Source organism: Cnephaeus nilssonii (genome assembly GCF_951640355.1).
Source record: "Cnephaeus nilssonii genome assembly, chromosome: 11".
Lineage (NCBI taxonomy): Eukaryota > Metazoa > Chordata > Mammalia > Chiroptera > Vespertilionidae > Cnephaeus > Cnephaeus nilssonii.
This window is the reverse complement of record NC_137082.1, coordinates 82,285,776-82,309,100: the sequence shown is the minus strand read 5'-3', so window position 1 is coordinate 82,309,100 and position 23,325 is coordinate 82,285,776. Positions and strand designations below refer to the sequence as shown.

At 42.1% G+C, this 23,325-nt stretch overlaps 2 protein-coding genes across 2 annotated transcripts in view; one reads left to right on the top strand and one right to left on the bottom strand.

Moving 5' to 3' along the window:
- Positions 1-4,629, top strand: part of HDHD2 (haloacid dehalogenase like hydrolase domain containing 2) — a 28,086-nt gene extending 23,457 nt beyond the window's left edge. Inside the window, exons 6-7 of the mRNA XM_079783961.1 lie at positions 675-738; positions 3,361-4,629. Coding sequence (XP_079640087.1) covers positions 675-738; positions 3,361-3,464 — 168 coding nt within the window. The 3' untranslated portion in view covers positions 3,465-4,629. The remainder of the gene's footprint in view (positions 1-674; positions 739-3,360) is intronic.
- Positions 4,630-4,773: 144 nt separating this feature from the next.
- Positions 4,774-23,325, bottom strand: part of KATNAL2 (katanin catalytic subunit A1 like 2) — a gene marked incomplete at its 5' end in the record, with an annotated part of 133,824 nt that continues 115,272 nt past the window's right edge. Inside the window, 3 exons of the mRNA XM_079783960.1 lie at positions 4,774-12,134; positions 12,623-12,725; positions 13,580-13,742. Coding sequence (XP_079640086.1) covers positions 11,995-12,134; positions 12,623-12,725; positions 13,580-13,742 — 406 coding nt within the window. The 3' untranslated portion in view covers positions 4,774-11,994. The remainder of the gene's footprint in view (positions 12,135-12,622; positions 12,726-13,579; positions 13,743-23,325) is intronic.

Sequence of the window (23,325 nt, the reverse complement as noted above, 5' to 3'; positions counted from 1 at the left end):
TTCCCCTGGCTTCGCTCCCGGGGCGCCTGGGAGCCTACAAGTCCTCACTCCCTGCTCCTGTAGCTCCCTCCACCGCCCCCCCCCCCCCGCCCCCTCATAGCAGGCATCCCGCCCCTCCCTGCCGCTCCATGCCCACATATGCAAATTAACCCAACATCTTTGTCAGGTTAATTTGCATACTCACTCCTGATTGGCTGTGGGCGTAGCGGAGGTACAGTCAATTTACATGTTTGTCTATTATTAGATAAGAAGATGGGCAGCAGAAAAGCTTTCTTCTGAGTCTAGTTCACTCACTGTTTGCAGTTGGATCATCCACCTTAAAAGCTGCCAAATGGATAGAATGCTTTTTCCATGATCTGTTTTGAGAGAAGATCGATGCACACATGTGGCAAAATTGAAGAACTGTGACTGTGCTCTGTGTTTGGTACTAGAATGACTGCTCTGTTGTACGCCTTCCACCTCTATGACACTTCCCTTTCCAAGTGGTGTGCTGCCTCAGACTATTATATGTGAATTTACCATTTTTACATCTCCTGTCTTTCATTTAAAAAACAAACAAACATGGGGTTACAGTTGGCCATCCCAGCCTAATGAGTCAAATCAGTTGGTTGGTAGGGTTTTATCGGCAAGTAAATTGAAGACCTGGTACTAAATGCTTTCTTTGTGCTTTCTAGGATTGCAGGGATGATGTTGGTGGGGCTCAGGATGTTGGCATGCTGGGCATCTTAGTAAAAACTGGTATGTATCTTCTGTATAAGACTTCTCTAAAACAGGATGGTGGAATACAGAGCTGCTTAAAGGAAAGTTCTTACAGAAATGGCAAAGCCAAATCACTGGACACTGTAATTATTTTTCTTCCACAAAGCAAAAATAAAATGGTCTTAGGATTGCGGGGAAAAAACACATGGGAGGGCCCATGCTGTGCAATACTAGAAAGATCAGAAGCCCATTCATTTATCCATCCAGGAAAGCACAGACTGCAGCAGTGAGTGGGTCAGGCAGGAGTGATGGTGGCTTGCTTCATTCACTCAGCCAACATTATTGAGCACCAGCTGTATGCCTGACACAGTGGGAGGTGCTAGAGCTTTCACACATATGTAAGCCACTGTGTCAATTTGTACTTTGTAGAAAGCCCACTTGCTGGCCAGCATATGCAAAAGCATTCTGCGAGTCCTTATCAACATGGCCAAGAAACTTGCCTTTCACATATTTGCCCTTAGACCATGGGGTGCAGGGATTAGGTGATAGAGCAATAGTTAGTCATTAACTTATACCTATGAGACCAAGTAGAAACCTTGCAAAGGAGTTCATCCTTAAAGGGATTTAAGCTTGAGAAAAAGCTAGCAGTAGTTTGCTGCATACTGTGGACGCTAAGGTGAGTGAGGTATATGTTGATTACCTTTGTACATTTGATGCTGGCTCCTCTTCTATAGGAATTCACAGTCAATAAGATAAGAAACATCTTCAACCATTCAGTGCAAAGGTGTGGAACGGGGTTTTCAGGCTTTGTGTTTGCTGGGCAAAGCCTCTTAAAGAGATAGTTGTAGAAAACAAGGAATTGTAGAAAATGGTGGGTCTGTTGTTGGGGGAGCTGCATTTAGGCAAAAATACTGGAAAATGCAGAAGAATGAATCGCAGAGACCACAGAAGAAAGAATGGAGAGCAAGGAGAAGTCAGAGGCAGCCAGGGTGGCTACACGGCAGTTGGCCTCTTCCTCAAGACCTCAGCTGAAGCAGTGTTTTGAAATTCTTCTCTCCCTTCCTTTTATTTTTTTTATTTTTTCCCCTTCCTTTTATTTTATTTAATTTTATTATTTTTTAATCTTTATTGTTGAAAGTATTACAGATGTCCCCCTTTATCCTGTTTTTACTCCCTCTACCCTGTACCCTCCTCCCCCAGGCCTTCACTGCACTATTATCTATGTCCATGGGTTATTCATATATGCATATAAGTTCTTTAATATCTTCCCAACCGTTTTTCCTCCCACCCTCCCTCCCTTCCTTCTTTCCTTCCATTCTTTTTTAAATAGTTTTATTGATTTCAGAGAGGAAGAAAAAAGGAGAGAGAAAAACATCAATGATGAGACAGAATCATTGATTAGTTGCCTCCTATACGCCCTGCACTGGGGATGGAGCCTGCAACCCAGGCATGTGCCCTGACCAGGAATTGAACTGCAACCTCCTGGTTCATAGGTTGAAGCTCAACCACTGAGTCACACCTGCTGGGCTCTCCTTCTATTCATAAAAATTAATTGTGGAATGTGCTAGTCATTATGTCAGGTGCTGAGGGTACATTGGGGAATGTAAGAGACCTAGTGCCTACTCTTAGAGAGTTTAATAATCTCAGGTGTGAGTCAGACATTAAACAAATACATAAATAATTATAAATTGTTATAAATATTGTGGAGGCAAAAAAAACACAAAACAAAACAGGCACTAAGAGAGAATAACAGGGTGGGGATCTAATTTGGATGGAATATAGAACCTGACTTGAAGCATAAGGGTGATAGTCAGGTGAGAAGAATGTTCCAGGCAAAGAATAGCAGGTGTGAAGGTCCTCAAAAGAGCCAGGTCCAGTCTAGGACTGCAGCCTTGTGACAAGTGCACATGCCGGGGTGACGGGGCTGCTAGGGCCCATGTCAGAGGCCTGCTAGGTAACAATAGAGATTTGGGGCTCTTTCTGAAGGGCTGTGGGACCCAGTAAGAGTGTTGAAGTAGGGACCACAAGTCATCTGATTTTCATTGGTAAAAGCTCTGTGACCACTGTGTGAAACGGGGCCTCTGCTGTGTTGGGACATTCATTTGTATGTCTTGAATTCCAGAGTCTGGGGAGAGTTGGGCAGTGTCCTGCCCCTTGAGTACCTGCTATGCACATGGTCTGGCCCGGGCCTATGATCATCCATCACTCTTCCCTTCCCCACCCCCAGGTGCTCTCATTTGCCAGACGCATAGGGCTCCTGCTTGGCAGCAGTCACCCTCAGGAGCTGACAGGGCCTCTGCCCTGTGGGGTCTGGGCTTCCATTTAAAAGCATTGATTTTACTCACCATTTTATCCTCAGAGCTGGTGGGGGTAGAAAATGATTTCATCAGCTGTGGAGTTCTGAAGGGACCCTTAGCTGTCAGGTGACCCAGTACCTCTGATTGTGAATGGCTGTAGGTAGGCCTGGAAAATGCTGAATGTGATATTTCTTTGAATTGTCTCATTGCATTCTGAAGCCTCAGTAAAAGGTGCTTTGGGAGATATGGACCCTGATTCTGGAGTAACTGGAAGGGTGGTTCTGCAGTGGCCTAGGTGTCCACAGGCTGTGATCACTGGCATTCTAGCAGTAGCCTTCGTTCACTATCTTTACTTCCATTTCAGGAAAATACCGAGCAGCAGATGAAGAAAAAATTAGCCCACCTCCTCACTTAACGTGTGAGAGTTTCCCTCATGCTGTGGACCACATTCTGCAGAATCTACTGTGAACCATTGTGTGAATCAGAAGCAACTTGAAACGCAGCTTTTCATCGCCTGGAATGAATCCCTTACCAACTCAGCGCCAGCACAGGCAGACACAGCCCCCAGCGCTGAGATGTGTAACATCTTGTATTGTGCACTAATTAGAAAGAAAGGTATTGAATACAGCTAGCCACTAAGCCTTGCTTATCTCTTTTGTTGTATTTTGTAAAAGAAGATGAGACCTGAAGAAAGGGAAAGCTGAGATTTTATGCCATTCCTTTTAAAATATTCATCAGATTAGGCAGGGCTGGGAGGGAGAAGCTACTGCAGGGAGTCAAGTTCTCGGCTGTCTCCTCACTGGTAAATTGGAAGGGTGGGTTCAGATTGTGAATGAAGTTGAAAGATGCATTACGCTATAGTTTTAATATTCAGTTCAGCTGTGAAACCCATCAGAAGTGCCAAGTGGAGTACAAGTCAGAAGAAGCAAAATAAATTGTCCTTTAGCCCAAGTGATTGAATGAATTTGCTTTAACGGATGTTGAAAACTAGATTATCTGCAGTATTATTCCCAGCACGGATGACTTCTTTTTCTCTTCATTAGCCAGAGATGACTAATTTAAATTTAGAACCTGATTTTAATTTAAAATAATATTTCCATTAATAACCTATTCATTGCAGATACCTATTATACTGTGTAACAGTTGTTTTGGAAATTTTATGTAAAATTAAAACTATCAGTATTTTACAGATGTTTTAATTAGACATTGTTATTAACAGGAACAGTGCAGAAACTAAAATCAAGCCTTTAATGTCTTATAGACCATGCATTTTTGAAGTTAGTGTCCACAAGGGTCCTATTTACTGTACATTTGCAAGATTTCATTATTTTTGCCTCTGACACTATGGGAAAAATCTTTTAGAAGCTATTGGGACAGATTCGGGCTTTTATGTACTTGGTTACTACAGCTGTAAAATGAAATCGCGTCTGGTAGCATGGATTATTCTTCTCATGTTAAACCCACCAAAATGAAGGGGACTAAATAGGTAATGATTTTCCTAGTGCATTTGCATACTGTGATAATCCTGGGCCTTTGCAATTGTTTTACAGGACTCTTGGGCATTGAATTATTAGCATGTAATTGTACATCATTGTAGTGTTCACCTTATTGAAGCACACACTGATGTTAATGAGCTTTGGGTTTTGATTCTTGTTTAGATATCAGCTTGGTCTTAGATGGGAGGGAGCAAAGCTAAATAAATGGCAGCTCCTCTCCTCCTCTCCTTTTGGTAGTTTGGTGATCACTCTTCTTGTTTTTGCAGATGCCCCAACTTGGTACCTAAACATCCTAGAGATAGATGTGACAGGGCCACCATCCCAGATCGAAAGATGACTGAGTGGCAGAGAGTATAGTTTTGGGAGCCTAACCAGCACGTAACTAGTTCTGTAATCCTGGGCAAGTGATCTAGCCTCGCATGCCTCCTTTCCCTGATCTGTAAAAATGGAGATAACGATCATGTCCACCACATAGTAGGCTTGTTGTGAGGGTTAAATTTATGTTCATACATTAGGTACTTAGAATAGAATCAAGCAAATGCTAGATATTGGTGGTGGTGGTGGTGGTGGTGGTGGTGATGTAGCAGTAGTATCCACAATGTTTAACAATGTGGAAAGGATTGGTGGAATTCCTCTATAGTTCCTTCAATGGGGAAAGTCTTCCTGAGAGTTTAAAAAAAAAAAAGAAAAGAAAGACGTTCTGTTACATTTCAGTTCCCTGGGAGCACAGCTGCACTCAGAGAAGCTCAGTGTGCAGGTAGACTGCTGCTTGGTGCCTGGTGCAGGGGCTGCATTAAACTTTGGCCTGTCATCTGGGCGCCTGGATCAGTGATTGTTTGCTAGTTGCTCTGTGTTACATGCCAGACTAGGAAATAAGCATGTAAGAAAAGGAGTTAGCCTGGAGGACCCTTACTCATGGAGGAGCTGAGGGGAACACACAGACATAAATACTCCACTCATCCTCTGTGATGTCATCCTGACTGCAGGATGGAGAAAGGCATTCCCACCTTCGAGCCGTGTAGCACTTACTAGATTACACTTAGGTCTTCACGCGTCTCTTGTCCCCACCAGACAGGGCTGTGGCTCATTTTTTAAAAAAAAATATCTGCTACAACACAGGCACTCAGATGGCTACTGAACCAATACAAAACTAGCTGTAAATATTACAGGAATTTAACGTTAGAAGGTATAGCTGTGGGGAGGGAGAATAAAATAAGATTCATTTTAGACTTGTTGCCATAGGGGAAGCCCCCTTAGACACTTGGAAATAATGGATCCAGTGCTCTGGAGACAGGTTAGAGCCAAAGCAAAGAGGTAGGCATCACTGATGGCCAGGAATTAAATAGAGTGACAGGAAGGGTGAGATCACTTGAGCATAACATCCACCCAAGAGAAATGGCTTCTCTACTTTGCTTCATTCTGGTTTGGCCCCGTGGGCCATTACCATCTCAGTTTGATATTTTATTGATTTAGCAAACATTATATAGGGCTCACTAACCACCTGTCCACAGGTGCATGAGGATAAATAAAAATCTTGGTTTAGATCCAGGTTAGTATAAATTTTCCCAGCTCAGCTGGTTGGTCTGTCTTGGGCCTCATGAAGCAGATTTTTCAGCCCTCCCATGTAAAAGGCTATCTTGTGGTACTAACCATAGGGACAATATTTGCATCAGGTTTACTATAGTTCTGTCCTGGGCTCAGAATAAGGACTAAGTGACATCTTAGAACTAGAAAGGGTATTAGAGAACACCCATTGTCAGGAGATGGTTATTGAATATCTGCTGTTGAGCCAGGTCCTTGCTAGGGGTGGAGGCGGACGAAGCCCTAGGCCAGTGAAGGAGACACGTGCTTGTTGCACCTTTACTCACACCTCCAGAATCTGCTAGTTTTGCATAGCTCTACTACCATTTTACCTCTGTCAGAGCCAATTGTAATGTCTAGGAAAGGAAAGGGAGCTCACCCTAAGCAACAGTTCCATCAGACACCTGTAACTGTGGATGTCAGAAGTTTCCTCACCCTTAATTTCACATTTAAATATTACAGTAGCATGTTGGACAGGTGAGTAAAAAACACAGGTTGTGTTCAATTGGTTTTGGATCATCGTTCCTATAATATGAAACTGAAGTCTTTGGGTACCTATAATAGACAACCAGAGCAAGGCACCTAAGCATCAGAAATGATCATAATTTAAACTCTGTATCTGTTAAAATCAAACAATTTGAATACCTTACTTTTTTCAGTGCTTACTCCCATGTCATACACATCTCAACACCTATTTGTTTCACTAGCTGTTGTGCCTGAGAAGATCAAACTATTAAATGCCCACTGTGTGTAAAGCACTAAGGAAGAGAGAGCAGAATGTAGCTCCCACTACCTTGTTAAGGCATATCTTCTAGTTGGGAAATCGATGCATATAAAAATAGATCTAACAGTGCAAAGGGCACTGGCAAGTTCAAGGGGTTGTATAAATCCTGTCAGAGAGGAGGTCATGTGCAGTGAGCTAAGTGCTTTGGCCAGTGAAAAATGTTTCATTCATTCAATAGCAGCGTAAAAAGTATCACAACCATGGTGTTAACATTTGAGTAAGGTATGCAGATGAAACATACAACAGAGATATTGATAAAGTGATGAAGATGACTAAAGCCAGTAAGAGTGAGGGGATTATTTTATTTTATAATTAATGTTATTATTATTTTACAATATACAAAATAAATCTATAACCAGATTGTAAATATAAAATAATTAGCCATTTACATGCAATAAACATTAATATTTCAAGAAAAACTATCCTAATAAAGAGGGAATATGCAAATTGACCATCACTCCATCATAAAGATGGTGGTACCCAGTCCCATCATCCCCGCTGGAGTCCCCCAGTCCCGGGGGAAGGGCAGCTGTGCCGCTTGCCTGCCGCTGGAGTCCCCCAGTCCTTTCAGTCCCACTGCAGACAGCAGGGCCTGCTTGCCCGTAGCTGCGGTGTCAAGCAGGCAGGCCTGCGCAGAGAGCAGAGAACCACGGGAGCAGACCTAAGCCTTCAGTAGGACAACCCCTGAGGGCTCCTGGATTGGAGAAGGTGCAGGTTGGGCTGAGGGACCCCCCCATGCACGAATTTCATGCACCAGGCCTCTAGTTTTAAATATAATATTACATGCAATAAACGTTAATATTTCAAGAAAAAAGATTTTATAAATATATTACCAAAACTGTACTAACATCACAAAAATAGGAAATATTAAAAACCTGCAAATAACAGGATTACTTCTATTATATTCTAAAATGTTTTTTTCCTCTGGCTCTATTTTTCTTCATCAGTTTATGTTGTTCATTATATTCCACAAGTAAGTGAGATCAAGTGGTATTTATGTTTCTATAACTGGCTTATTTTGCTAGGCATAATGCTCTCCAGATCCATCCATGCTGTCGCAAATGGTAATAGTTCCTTCTTTTATACAGCAGTGTAGTATTCCATTGTGTAGATGTACCAGTTTTTTAATTCATTCATCTGCTGATGGGCACTTGGGCTGTTTCCAAATCTTAGCTATTGTAAATTGTGCTGCTATGAACACGGGTGCATATTTCCTTTCTGATTGGTATTTCTATTTTCTTGGGATATATTCCTAGAAGTGGGATTACTGGGTCAAATGGGAGTTCCATTTTTGATTTTTTGAGGAAACTCCATACTGTTTTCCACAGTGGCTGCACCAGTCTGCATTCCCACCAGCGGTGCACGAGAGTTCTTTTTTCTCTGAATCCTCGCCAGCACTTGTCATTTGTTGATTTGTTGATGATAGCCATTCTAACAGATATGAGACGGTACCTCATTGTTTTGATTTGCATTTCTCAGATGATTAGTGACTTTGAGCATGTTTTCATATGTCTCTTGGCCTTCCTTATGTCCTCTTTCATAAAGTATCTATTTAGGTCCATTGCCCATTTTTTTATTGGGTTGTTTATCTTCTTTTTGTTAAGTTGTATGAGTTCCCTGTAAATTTTAGAGATTAAACCCTTATCAGAGATAACATTGGCAAATATGTTCTCCCATGCAGTGGGCTTTCTTGTTATTTTGTTGATGGTTTCTTTTGCTGTGCACTTTTATTTTGATGTAGTCCCATTTGTTTATTTTCCCCTTAGATATACGTGTAAAGATATACGACACATGTCTGATATTTTGCTGCCTATGGATTCTTCTAAGAGTCTATATGGTTTCCCATCATACATTTAAGTCCTTTATTCATTTCGAGTTTGTTTTTGTATATGGTGTAAGTTGGTGGTCTAGTTTCATTTTTTGCATGTATCTGTCCAATTTTTCCAACATGAGGGGGTTAATTTTAGATGAGTAGGGTCAACATCTGTCAGCTAATTCAAGTGCAGATCAATTACTGGTTTTCCTCGGAAGATTGGAAGATCTGGCAAGGTTAGGTCTGAATTTCTGTATTTAGTTGGAGCTGAGTCACTATTGCCATTCAGAGAGTTTTGGCCCTTTCCACTTCCCCATAGTCCCCAACTCTTCCTTGTCTTACACCCCCCTAGCTTTACTCATGTGTTCCTAAGTGAATTTGAGTTGTGACCTCTGCTTTAGAAGAAAACACCACATGTTGGCTTAGGTTACATTTTCTTCCTTCAATTAACCGTCCAACCTCCTGTCCCTATAAACTCAGATGTGCTTTTAATCTACTTTTAAAAAATAATCATAGATTCTATAAACATAGTGGATTAATCATATATGTTAGGTGGTCTCTTTCAAAGCCTTACTAAAGAGGAAAGGAAGAAAGAATGTATAAATCCAGGAAGACAACCTGCAAGAGAACAGTAGAAGAGATATCAGTGGATGAGAGGGTGTGAGAATTTGGAAGACGGTAAGTGAATGCAGTGTTGATAATTTAAATCAGCGCAAAGAACCAAAATTTATTCTGAAGAACCACCTCAAAAACTCAAGGCTGGGAGGTACTAGGTAGAGAGGAAGTGGGGTGTGAGGCAGGATTGAGAGCAAGGAATTACTTGAGAGCTGGTAAACAAAATGGAGCCCTAGACCCTGTCCACCCTGAGAGCCAGATGAGTACTCCCAGCCTAAGCAGGAGAATAGAGGTTTATTTTCTGAAAAAGTGAAACCATGAAAGTGAAGGCCTTGGGGACAGTGGGTGTGGTAGTGGGCCAGGGTGAGATGATGCGGGGCTGACCATGGAAATGAGACACGTGTCCACTTATACGACAGGGGTCCTTGGTTCCCTTCCCCTTGAAAATGTGTCTGGTGTTTGGCCATTTGGGAAATAATACTGATAACTGACTGATCTGAGGATGTGTTGCCAAAAAAAGAAAAAAATACTTAGAAAACTAAGCAAATGGAGGGAAAGGGCAGTTATTAATTCCAGGTAAGACAAAAGTCACCAAAAAAGAAACTGTAATCCTGATTCACTAGTTGGCTGTGAATACCGATTATTGAGTTAACCTAACATCATAACATGACCATTTGGGATGATAAGGAAAGACATACTTGTGTGGTAGGAACAGGGCAGAGGGATGAAAAAGCTACATTTAATTTCATCCAAAGCAGGAAGTCATTTTAATATAGAAACTGTCTTTTAAAAAAGAACTCGCCAAAATAAAAGCGTGACCTGAAAACGCCTAATTATTTGGAGACAATCTTTGCAAGGGAGAAAGGAGAGAAGGATTAAATATGTGATTGAATGAGGTTGGAAGTATTACAAGATGAACTTGGAGATTCTTAAAAGGAATAGAGGAAGGACGTGGAGATGTGTTCAGTACACAGTGGGCTGTATGTGGGGTTCTGGAAGTGGAGGAAGATTGGGTGTCTTTACTGTGAGGGATGGCAAAACCACACTTAACCCTGAGAGGAGTCAGGAATGGTCAGTACGCTAAAAGGGCCCAAGTATGGTTACAAAGGATGTCCACAAGAGTGTCTCCTGCCCCTTTATCTGTTCACTGTTAGCTACACATACAGTGCAAACTTACCTACTTTCCAACCACAGCAAGTTAATAATAGTAGAGGTTCCAGCTAATTGGGATTTTATGAAATCAGAAAGGACAGTAGTAGCCACAAGCAAATGGACTAACAGCTACAAGAAATGTCAGCTGGCAGCCTGACCAAGGAAATAACCCAAAAGCACAGGAAGCAGATGTTGGAAATTGAAGTTAGCAGCCTGCGGCCATTTAGTTCAGAGACCTATGCATCAGGTATCACTAGTGCGGCATAGGGTAATAGCTAATGATGAAGTATTTTTTAGCATATCCTATGGTAAAATATCTTGTTTACTTTGAATTTGTTACATAAGGTATATTTTAAATTTGACTACAGTTTCCCATGACTGCATTTTAAGAGGCATTTGAGAATATTCTACTCAAAATAATGTCCCCACTCACGCTTTGTTTTTGCTTAAAAGGGTAAACAAAGTCCTTTGGGATATTTATCTATCCAAAATGTCCCATTTATTGCAAGTTTTTCTTTGGAGGAAGAGCCTGTCTTGCAGGGATGATGAAAACAAGGCAAGGAAAAGATGGTGACTTACTGTAGATAAGTTCTAGTTTGGGTGGGGATGATGTTACTTAGTGGAAGCCTTCAGAATTTATCAGGAGTTGAAAGTGGATGTTTCTCAAATGTGGGTTTCTGAGGGAGATGCTTGTAGCTGTTCCTGACCCATATGGAGAGGTGGAGGAGCCTAAGAGCAGGGAGACTGGGGATGACTGTTCTAGATGCTCAGATACTCCAGCCGAAACTTTGGATCCAGTGAGGTGCTGTGTAATGGAAAGAGACAGGATGCACACACAGTGAAGAGTCAAAAGATGTTATTAGGGGTCAGAACTCAAAATGTTCAAACTGGTAGCTAGTGGTGGTGATGTGCTAGTCACCACTGCTGTTACCTCTAGACTCCAAGCAGCGGTCTCTAGAGATGCAGTGACATTTCTGAGTGAGGCCTACTCTGATAGGGGTGTGCTGCTGATAAAACTGGTTGAGGTCAGAAGTACCGAGAGCTGATGAAATTCAGAATATTGTCAAAAGAAATAGACCCTACATTTCCTTTCCTGCTCCCATCCTTATCCACCCTTGAACCATCAGCAGGTCAGATGGTCTATCAAGCTTAGCTTCCAATTGGCTCCCCATCTCAGAACCACCCTGTGCATTCCAACACACTTTTCCTAACTACATTTTTCTTTCCATCAAAATGAAAATCCCAGTCACAAATGAGGAACATGGCAACAAATTGTTCGTCAAAATTTTACAGAGTTTAATTGTAAGAAAAGTCTCCATTGTATGACCTGATAGCACATCTGACTGTAATTGAAATCTTTAATATTTTGCTGACATCAATTATGAAAAGTTAATGAAAATATCTCATTTCCAAAGCAATACAGTTGTCCAAATTAATTCAGTCTTCAAGAATGATTTTTCTCTCTTCTTATTCCAATCATTATGTTCTTCCACTTACACTAATAAACCAGAAGGCCTCTGTGGGTGTCTTTGTGGCCAGGTCAAGGTCAATGTGATTTCAAACAGATTCAAACTCACTTTGCCAGGCTGAGTATCTCTGAGTCAGATTCTTTGCTGAAGGCTTGGTGTGAGCTAACACATCCAAAAAGTCAGCAGTGGTCACTATGCCCAGCTGGATCCCAGGTAAATCGCTGCTCTCTAGATAAAAACAACAGTAACAGCATAACAATCGACCTTATGGTGATCAATGCTCTTGAAATGCTAATAGACCTTCTTTCAAGACAATGCATAATGCAACATTCTTAATGGTTAATGCAGAAAAGTCAACACTAAAGAGGGCTCAGATGAAAATTCTTTAATGTACAACTCAGCCCCTGAAGTCCAGACAAAAATATGTGATTTAAATGTATCATCAAAGTTTTATTTAATATTTATATAGTGCCGCAGTGGATCCAGCCCAACATCACCGTGTGCCAGAGAAATAAAAGCCCGAGCCCTAAGGAGTTTTATCATCTGGGGCAAAGTGGATCCAAAACAGAACACCAGAGGAGAAAGGAGTTGAGTGCAGGAAAGAGAAGACTCAAGAACCCCCAAGAACAGGCGCAAGGCTCCACCTGCTGGTGAAAGTTGGATTTTTAAACACAGATTTCCCTCCCAGAGCACCTTTGCTGTGATCCCAGCTTTACCTGACTGGTGATCTTCAAGTGCATTGAAGATCTTCCTCACGGGCCGCATAGCTGCTTCCCTGCAGACCAGCTTAATGTCTGAGCCTGAGTAGCCCTCGGTCTCCTGAAAGAGCCACAAACCAGCCATTGGTCAGCAGGCAGAATGTTGGTGGTGATCACATCCTTCTGGTCAGGACCCAGTATATTCAGATCCCCTGTTTAGATTCTGTATCTGCCCCACACAGACACTGTACAAAGATTCCCAGATAGACAATGCTTGGGGAAAGAGAGGTCTCTAACATGTTTGGATAACCTAAGAAGCTGGGCAACAACTTCCTAATTCCCCTCCAAATATATGTTGTAAGATGCTGGTGAAGGACTAGACCACCCCTGTTAGTCTAACGGGGCCCTTGTGCCAAATCCAAGGATGATAAAATTTAAGTAGACATTTTTGTTCTTGCAAATAAGACCTTAAGCTGCCTTAGAGAAACCTCAATGAACATCAAGTTCAAGTGTCCACTCAGAGAAGGCAATGATAGTGACAAAGAAGGCAACAGATATGCATCTAGAGCTTTTGGATTTGTAAAAGACTTTTCATTTAATCGTCACAGTAATCCTTTGTGGCATATCTGTTACCCACCTTATAGATGAAAAGGCTGAGGCTCAAAGAATAAGTGACTCCCCTGAGGTCACACAGATAGTAAGCAGCTGACAGGGCAAGGATTTGACTACAGGTTCTCCAAGTCTAAACCCTGTGCTATTTTTGCTAGATCATATTGCTTCTCCCTGCTTGAATATTTCCGAGTGACAAAGAGCTCATTCTTTCATGAAGAAGAGGCCCATTGCATTGTTGGGGAGCTTGGATCGTTTCTAAGTGACTCAAGGAAGAGGCTCCGAGCAGCTCATGAGAAGACCCTGCCGAGAAGACTGTCACATGGTGGCTGCTTGGCCTACCGATGCCTCTCCAGGGCAGCTTACCTGGCTCAGCGTGCCGTACTCCAGCTCTGTGTGCAGCTCCAGCGCTCTGCTCTTGCTCACAGGGGGCAGCCAGTGGTAGATCATGGCTTTCCTGGCCTCCTGGCTGGGGAGGTCAACCAGAATCCTCTTCTCCAGGCGGCGTAACATGGCACAGTCCAGTTCCCTGAAATCATGTCAGAAACTAAGCAACTGGTTGGGGCTGTGAACTCACTTCCTAAGCAACAAGTACAGCTTAAGAACAATTTTGCTCTGCAGGAAGCGATTCTGCATGTTAACTCCCCCTCTACATCTATGCCTGAATGGATAGGACAACTACTTTATGTTGTTTGCTTAAAAAAAAGAAAAGAAAATACATCCTTTTAAAAAAACTCATGTAAAGGAGGTAATTTTAAGTGACTTGATTTTGGGGGAGATAATCTCACTAACAACCAAACAAGGAGCATTTCCATTACAGTCATAACATGAATTATTCAATCTGATCCCTCCAGTGAGTAAATTATTCCTGACAATAATGTGGACACTCTGGGAAGCACATTAATTCTTCCAAAACTCTCCTATATTCTGGAGCGAATGACTATCTCACACCATTGCTCTGGTGAACGCAGCGAGCAAACACTCCTTCCAGGATGCCCAATGCAAATGTGGCCCTTTGACACACTCACTCGTGCTCCTTCCAAAACAGGCCAGATTTACACAATTTTGCATCTGCAGGCCATTTCCCTAAATTTCTTAATATAAATTTTTCAAACAAACAGAAAAGTAGAATAAAACAATGAATATCCATGTACCTACCATCTTGATTCAACAACAGTTAACATTTTGCCATACCCTGCTTCATATCAATTTATCTAACTAAATTATTTCAAAGTAAATTACATCATGAAATCCCACCCCTAAATGCTTCTGCTGGCAGTGTCCCCTCTCCCACTGACAAGGACATTTTCTTACATAGCTACAATACTCTTAGGACGCCTGACAGAATTAACATTGATGGCATAATATGTCTAATGCTCATTCCTTATTAAAATTTTGCCATTCATGCCAAAAATCTTTCATAGTTTTTTCAACCAAAATCCAATCAAGGATCATGTAGTACATATGGTTATATCTCCTAAATCTCAATGTAGACCAGTCTCCTTGCCCTGGCCCCTTTTTGAAAAGTTAAGGCTAGTTGTAGAATGTTCCACATTCTGGATTGGCTTGATGTTTTCCTCATGGTATCATGTTCCTGGTTCCTCTATCCCAGTGGTCGGCAAACTGCGGCTCGCGAGCCACATGTGGCTCTTAGAGTGTGGCTCTTCCACAAAATACCACATGCGGGCGCGCACGTACAGTGCGATTGAAACTTCGTGGCCCATGCACAGAAGTTGGTTTTCAGCTCTCAAAAGAAATTTCAGTCGTTGTACTGTTGATATTTGGCTCTCTTGACTAATGAGTTTGCCGACCACTGCTCTATCCCCTATTCTCTAATATGGAAGTCACACCTAAAAGCTGTTTAGAATCAGGATAAAGATTTTTGGCAAGTATGTTTATTATATTTGGATTCACATGCTGGCTTATCTCACTATTAGTTATGTGGTGTTTGAATAGTGGGATCATCTGTTGATAGCATATCTGTCCATTGTAATGGAAGCCTCTTTGCAAATAGTAAGTATTCTATGTACAATACTTCGGCACTATGTGAATACTCCTTTCAACTAGTGGTTTTAGCATCTCTTAATGGTCTTCAAATCAATTATTGCATGAGAGTGCTACAAAATGGTGGTTTCAAAAATTTTTATTCTAAATGTATTATTTGGAATTATTATTTAATGTAGAGCTTTCTCTCATTAACTGGGGCTCTTGAATTACCCTGAATTGTCATTCCTGTTATCAACAGGACATTTTGAGTATAAGTCTGTGAACCTTTATATAGAAATTAGGAAGTGCCTATGTGTTGGTCCAGCTTAACCATTAATAAAGACTAACAATGAAAGCATCATCACCAGATATTTCTTATTCATAAAGATACTGAGAATCTCCAAAGCATCCTCCCATTTTTCTGTCATTCTGAATCTATGTCATGATATTTCCTTTTAAACTGAAAAACAAAAATACCTTTCCAGGGAGCATATCTGAATTCTAAATTGGAGTGACCAGATTTCTTCAAAGATTGTCTTTCCTTTCCCTGTTATTCTTCCAATCCTGAGCTGAGAAGCCATAGTCCAGGGGTGTCTTACCAGCAATAACAGTTACCTATTTCTTTATCAGCCTCGCCCTGTTGAAATTCATCTCACATCAGAGGCTCAGCCACATCTTCCCCTGTACAACCATTCCCCCTCTCAAGACCAACATTCATACTCAAGGCACAGGGTCAAGAAACTTCACAGAACTCTAAGAGATTATTTTTTCATATTTGAATATTAATAAAAGATAATGCTTAAATAACACTGGTTTTAGCTTTTTACAGATATTTATTTAATTCTCATGACAACCCTATGAGGTAGGTACTATTGTCATCTCCATTTCAAGATGAGGAAACTGAGGCACAGCGGTCAGAAAGCTAGTGAGTAGTGGCACTGGATTTGAACCTAAAGAGTGAGACTCTGGAGCCTGTGCCTCAGTCACTGCTGTCACCACAGTCACTGCTAGGAGACTCCCAAGTCACATGATGGTGAAATCCCAGAGCCCTGAGAACAAAGAGAGGATCATAAGAGCTTCCAGAGAGAAAAATACAGGTTACATACAAAGGATTAAGAATAAGACTTCTCATCAGTAGCATGAGATAGTAAAAGAAAAGAAAATAATGCCTTCAAAATTCTGAGGAGAAATCTTGATCAAACCATTAATTTAGTTGGTAGATAGAATAAAGGTATTTTCAACAATCAAAGCCTAACATAAGTTACCTCCCATATGCCCTTTATCGGGAAAGTACTGAAGGACCAAAGGGAGAGAGTAAACCAAACCAAAGGCCACATGGGATCCAAGAAACGGATGGTGTGACACAAAGAGAGGGAGCTTTCCAGGAGGATGAGGTGAGGTCCCAGGGTCTCCCCTACATACTGGGTGAAGAGGAAACCTGTTCAGATTAGAGTTGGTAAGAAGGCTCTAGAGGACATGTCTCTAAGAACATGAAGCTGGTGGAATACCTGGGTGATTTAGGCAGCAGAGAAATGTGGCTGAGTTAGTGGGAGGGGAAGGTGAGGTGAGTAGGGGGAGGAAAGGAGAGAGGGCAGGGGGAGGTCTTCTATTAGACAAAAAAAATAAACTCACATTTTAGGAATTAGTTCAGTTCAGCAATATTAACTACCTGTCAAGTGTATTGTCACTGCTAAGTCTCCAACTACAGAAATGAGTAAGACAAACTCCTGCTTATTTATACTAATAAAAGGGTAATATGCTAATTAGACCAGATGTCTTCCGAAGGTTCTTCTGGACAAAGCCATGATGGCGGGGCCGAGGCAGAGGCGTTTAGGGGCCATCAGGCCAGCAGGGGAGGGCAGTTAGGGGGCGATCAGGCCGGCAGGCAGAGGCGGTTAGGAGCGATCAGGCTGGCAGGGGAGAGCAGTTAGGGGCATCAGGCAGGCAAAGTGGTTAGGGGTGATCAGGCAGGCAGGCAGGTGAGTGGTTAGGAGCCAGTGGTCCTAGATTGCGAGAGGGATGTCCAACTGCCAGTTTAGTGGGATTGGGCTTAAACTGGCAGTCGGACATCCCCCGAGGGACCCTGGATTGGAGTGGGTGCAGGCCAGGCTGAGGGGACCTCTCCTCTCTTCCCCGCCCCCCCCCATGCACAAATTTCGTGCACCAGGCCTCTAGTAAGTAAATAAAGGCAATTACAGGGAGGCTTTGGTCTTAAAGTGAAGGAATGTTGGTCCCATAAACTTCAAAGATAAAATAAGACTTGAGATCATCAGGCTGAAAACCAGGAAGGAAGAGTGAAGAAAAAACGGCAGAGCTGGGTGATCAGAAGCTGCCATGTTTCTTCCAAGGCCTTTTCTTGGACCTAGGAGGCTGCCCCTCCTGAAAAGGCAGGGTCTGTAGAGGCACCTTCTTCATGGACTCCCCACTCCTTCCAGAGTGATTTCATGCAGAAGGAGGTGGGAAAACAATCCCTCACTATAGATGTCTGTATTGATCAGCTAATGCCCTAAAGCAAGAGATTTACCTCAAAACTGCCTGTGGGCACCAAATAAGTGCAACTCTCTGACAGCTGGGCCTGATGAATGCACTTTTAATGACATCAATAATAATATAACCATACAAGGGAGGAAACAGAGGACAAATGGAATGTACCCAGGAATTATTCTTTATGCCAATATATTTATAAGAAAAAATTTAACTTGTGGCAATCAGAAAACATTCCTTTTAGCTCATACACTTTGATTTTGACTAGTTATTCTGTCCTCATGTCTTCTTTATTTTAGTTATCTGGTACTTCCATCACCTCAAAGGTCAAAAGCAGCCAGTGAATAATACTTTAAACAACAACAACAACAACAACAACAATAATAATAATAATAATAAAAAGCAGCCAGTGAGAGTGACATGTGAGATACAGAGAAGGTTCACAGACTTCAGAGCCTGGCCACTGAACCTATGCCCACTGCTATACACAAAGTAGCAAAGCCCACTGGCACCTGGACAGTTCACATGGGGGAGATACAAGGGCCTTGCATCTGAGCACTTAGGCTCCTGCACCAAACCTTCTGGAGCCTTCCTCAGCCCCTTGGTTTGTCTCCCTGTTAAACCATGTGGCTCCTGGGGCAGAGATCATTCCAAATTTTACAGAATTTGGAAACCAAACATAATTCTAGTTTGTTCATTCAATAGTTCAAACATAACATATTCAGTTCAAAGTTTATCTCAGCATGATCACAGAAAGGCAAAGTTTTGTAAGCAAAGTCTTTGCAGTATATCCATACCAACATGAAGTGAGTGGTCGTGGCAATCCTTGAGAAGCAGGTTAAGGAATTGCATTCTTTGGTAGATGATGGGGAGCTGATGGATAAAGCATTGAAGGTTACCTTGTCTCCCACAGTGAGCCTTGCATAAGCTAACTCCTACCTGCATTTCCTACTGGGGTCAGCTCCTCCCTGGAGCCCAGGGGATGCATGGAGTTATGGTGGAAAGAACTGGGTTATGTCTGCTGAGCTCTGCAATCACACGTATACACTTCTACAGAAATATCATGCCACAGAGGGGTGAATTCATATGGGAAGAAGTGGTTTATATAGGTACGTTTCTTCCCATTCCCAGAGCAGTAACCTCTTTGATTTCATGCTCTCTTCTAAATATTAGGAATTGGGGTGTGTGTGTGTTTAATCCAGAATTTGGTCATACCAGGTGTCTACTTTTTAAGAGAGACAGTGAAATCTCTAGCCCTTTTGCAAATAGCAAGGAAAAGATGAATTGCAACATACCCCACATATACAATTTTCACACCTTATTTGTACAAACTACCATCAAGTTAAATAGATAGCTAAAGATGGCATTTGCCTTAATGGCCCTGTTCAGTATTTTGTTTCCCTCCGGACTCCCAGGCCTAAGTTTCTTCTGAATACTCAACAATCTTGGCGGGTCAAATTAGTCCTAATTGTGCTCACTAAACATTTCTTACATGGCTGTTACTTTAAGTGGTAATATTAACAATGCAACATTTGTTATGCTTCTCACCACTTACTTACACATCAAATGACACCGGTGAGCTGCTATTCTCACTTCTTTCTTGTCCTCCCTGTGATGCTATAAATCAGGAAGGTGCTCCTTGGAGGAGAAGCACTGAATAAACAAAGATGCTGCATGCCCTCTCATTGCTGAGAAGGGAGATGCTGCTCCTTGGAGACAAAATGGGTTTGTCTGGGGAAACTGATAAGTTAACAAGCAATAAAGGATAGCCAGTGCCCTGAAATGTGCTACAGATGAGAACTACCACTACCCAGCCGTAGAAAATTTCTTTGGGGCCCAGCCGGCGTGGGTCAGTGGTTGAGCATCGACCTAGGAACCAGGAGGTCACAGTTCGATTCCAGGTCAGAGCAAATGCCCAGGTCGCGGGCTTGACCCTTAGTGGGGGGCGTGCAGGAGGCAGCCGATTGATGATTCTGTCTCATCATTGATGTTTCTATCTCTCTATCCTTCTCCCTTCTTCTCTAAAATATATAAATACACACACACACACACACATACATACATACATTATTTCTTTGAGGATTTTAGGACTGGGTTTTTTCATAGTTTGATATGATTTAATTATTTCCCCCAGAGGGACAGACTGCTTCAATCAGATAAGTTTACTCCCTCACCTAAGACTGAAGCCAATACAAAGTTTAATATTCTTGATAAAAATACTCTCCTTTCTTTTTTTTTATATATTTTATTGATTTTTTACAGAGAGGAAGGGAGAGAGATAGAGAGTTAGAAACATCGATGAGAGAGAAACATCGATCAGCTGCCTCCTGCACACCCCCTACTGGGGATGTGCCCGCAACCAAGGTACATGCCCTTGACCAGAATCGAACCTGGGACTCTTCAGTCCGCAGGCCGACACTCTATCCACTGAGCCAAACCGGTTTTGGCAATACTCTCCTTTCTTAAAGAAGGACTTGGACAATATATAGCAAGGAACTAAAAAAAATCTATACCTTTTGATATAGTAATTCTACTTCTAGAAATCTGTTCTAAAATAATAACCAGATTTTTGTCAGATTTTGTTTCAAAAAAGTTTGTTTCAGTGTTATTTATAATAGAGAAAAGTTGGGAACATCATATACACTGAGTGGCCTAATTATTATTATCTCTGAACACATAATAATTTGGCCACTCTAATAAAAGAGTGATATGCTAATTGACCGTACCTTCTCTATGCCCACAGCCAATCAGGGCACTATGCAAATTAATCCAGCAAAGATGGCGGCCCCCACAAGCTGCCCTGCCCCCCATCGCGCAAATCCCGCCACCTGCTCCTCCCGCCACCCTATCGGCCGCCACTGAGGGGGGACCGATCGGACCAGTGGGAGGCGCGGGCAGCGGGACTCGGGGCGGCCGATCGGGCCGGCGGGAGGTGTGGGTGGCGGGACTCGAGAGTCCTGCCCCCGCGCCTCCCCCACTCCGATGGGCGGGTGGCCAGAGCCAAGGCCTGGGTCCCCAGTGCCAGAGGAAAACTGGTGCCAGCAGCCAGGTGAAGGAAGGTCTATTGCACAAATCTTCGTGCAAGGAGCCTCTAATATACATATTAGAGGCCTGGTGCATGAATTCGTGCATGGGTGGGGTCTGGCCAGGGGGAGGGGACATGGGCGGTTGGCCGGCCTGCCTGCCAGTTGAACTCCTGGTCGAGGGGACAATTTGCATATTAGCCTTTTATTATATGGGATATACACTGAGTGGCCAGATTATTATGCGTTCAGAGATCATAATAATCTGGCCACTCAGTGAATGTTCAACAGGAAAGAAATGATTAACTAAATTGTGGTATATTCACAAGTGGGAATTTTGGGCAGCCATTACAAAATTCAATTTTCAAGGATTATTTAATGACATTGGAAATGTTCTTACTATAATGTTAAGTAATGAAAGCAGGACACTAGTGGGAATACAAAATGTACAACCTCTATAGAGGGAAATTTGGCAATCTCTACTATAATTTTATGCACATTAACCCTTTGACCCAACAATTCTACTTCTAAGAACCTACCACAAAGATACACTGGCAAATACACAAAGTGATATATGCACACCATTACTCATGGCAGCACTATTTGTAAGAGCAAAAGAGTAGGAATAACATAAATGCCTATCATTAGGTGATTGGGATAGATTACCGTATGCATTAAATGGCACATATGCAGCTAAAAAGAAAGTAAGGAAGAATTTCCTGTGTTTATTTGGCAAGATCTCCAGAATATTTTATTAAGAAAAAAATCAAGATACAGAAAAACGTGTTTCCTTTTGTGTCAGTAAACAAAGTTCAGTTATTTTATGGCGTTCTTTTAAAAATCCTTGAGTTTAATTGTGGAGCATGTGGCAACTTATATCTATACAATGTCTATCATTGCTCATTGGTTACCACTGGAGGTTGCTAGGACACCAACTCATGACTCTAAAAATCAAAGAGAGCCTTAGCCGGTTTGGCTCAGTGGATAGAGCGTCGGCCTGCAGACTGAAGGGTCCCGGGTTCAATTCCAGGCAAAGGCACATGCCAAGGTTGCGGGCTCAATTTCCAGTAGGGAGCATGCAAGAAGCAGCCGGTCAATGATTCTCTCTTATCATTGATGTTTCTCTCTCTCTCTCCCTTCCTCTCTGAAATCAATAAAATATATACACATATTTTTAAAAAGCTTTAAAAATCAAAGCAAAAAAAATCCTGCTTTTCTAGTATGAACTATATTTCAGGGTAACCAAATAACCCTATTAGATGAGAGAAAGTTTTATTATAGAGAATAATCCTAGCTATCTATCAGAAGGAACAATAGAATCGCACCCCTAGTGAAATAAGTGATGTAAGCAAAGGTCATCAATGGATGCTAAAACCATTGATGGGAACTGTACAGCTGAATCCACTGATCCATCTTGGCATCACCCAAAGCTGGACAACATGACATTATCTATCTCTAGATGCAATTCAATATGATATACACAGTATCACCTATAAAGTATGTTTGCCAAAATTTTATATTGATCCTGAATCTAATCAATCTAACTTTTAGTCTAGAGTAATTATAGGGGTAAGAAAAAGAACCTAAATACTATCATGAGAATACAATGAGTCAAATTCAGAAAGTTTAGACATCTTACAAGACAATCTCCCTGGCAGTCAAGTCAATGGCAAATTCGAGGAGGGGAAAGAAGGGTCTGTCTGTTCAAGATTAAAAGAGACGTAAGAGAACAACCAATTACAAAATGAAAGCCTTGTTTGGATATCAGTTTAGTAAATCAATTATAAAAAACATTTTTAGAACAATGTGGGAAATCTGAATATAAACTGAGTATTAGGTAATATTAAGGAATTAATATTAATTTTGTTAAGGGTGATAATGGCATTGTGGTAATGTAAAAAAACTGTCTTTACTTTTTAAAGATGTATACTGGAGTATATATGTGAGAAATAACAATCTGGGATGTAATTTAAGGTATTCACCAAACAAAGTGGGGTAGGAATAGATGAAATCATTGGGCAGGATTGTTAGTTACTAAAACTAGGCAACAGTGGATTCATTGTGCTTTTTTGTCTTCTTTAGTGTTTGGAATTTTTCATAATAAAACTTTTTTTAGACCCTGGCAATGCTCAAGGATATATGGGTTAGAACATATTGGTTCCAAGATATGGTAAAACAAAATAATCCTATATAATAAAAGGGTAATATGCAAATGACCCTAATAGCGGAATGACCAGAACGACCTCTCGACCAGTCACTATGAGGCGCACTGACCACCTCTTGGCTCCTCCTCCCAGCTGGCAGGCTCCAATTGCCCAATGGCAAACAGGGAACTGGGGATGGGTGGCGGGGGACGCAGGTGATGCCAGGCCAAGGCCCCCACCCTGCTGGTTGCCCCCACACGCAGAGGGTGACCTTCGGCAGGGGCAGAGCCAGTGAGCAGGCAGGAACGGCCAACCTCTCAGTCCCTCCCCACCCCAGCCTGCAGGCCCCCCCATCACCCGATGGCGAACGGGGAACTGGGGGTGGGTGGCAGCAGGGGGCGGGGCCGGCTGCTGGCAGCTGGGGAAGATGGCCCTGATCTCAGGCCAGGCCTAGGGACCATAACCGTGCACGAAT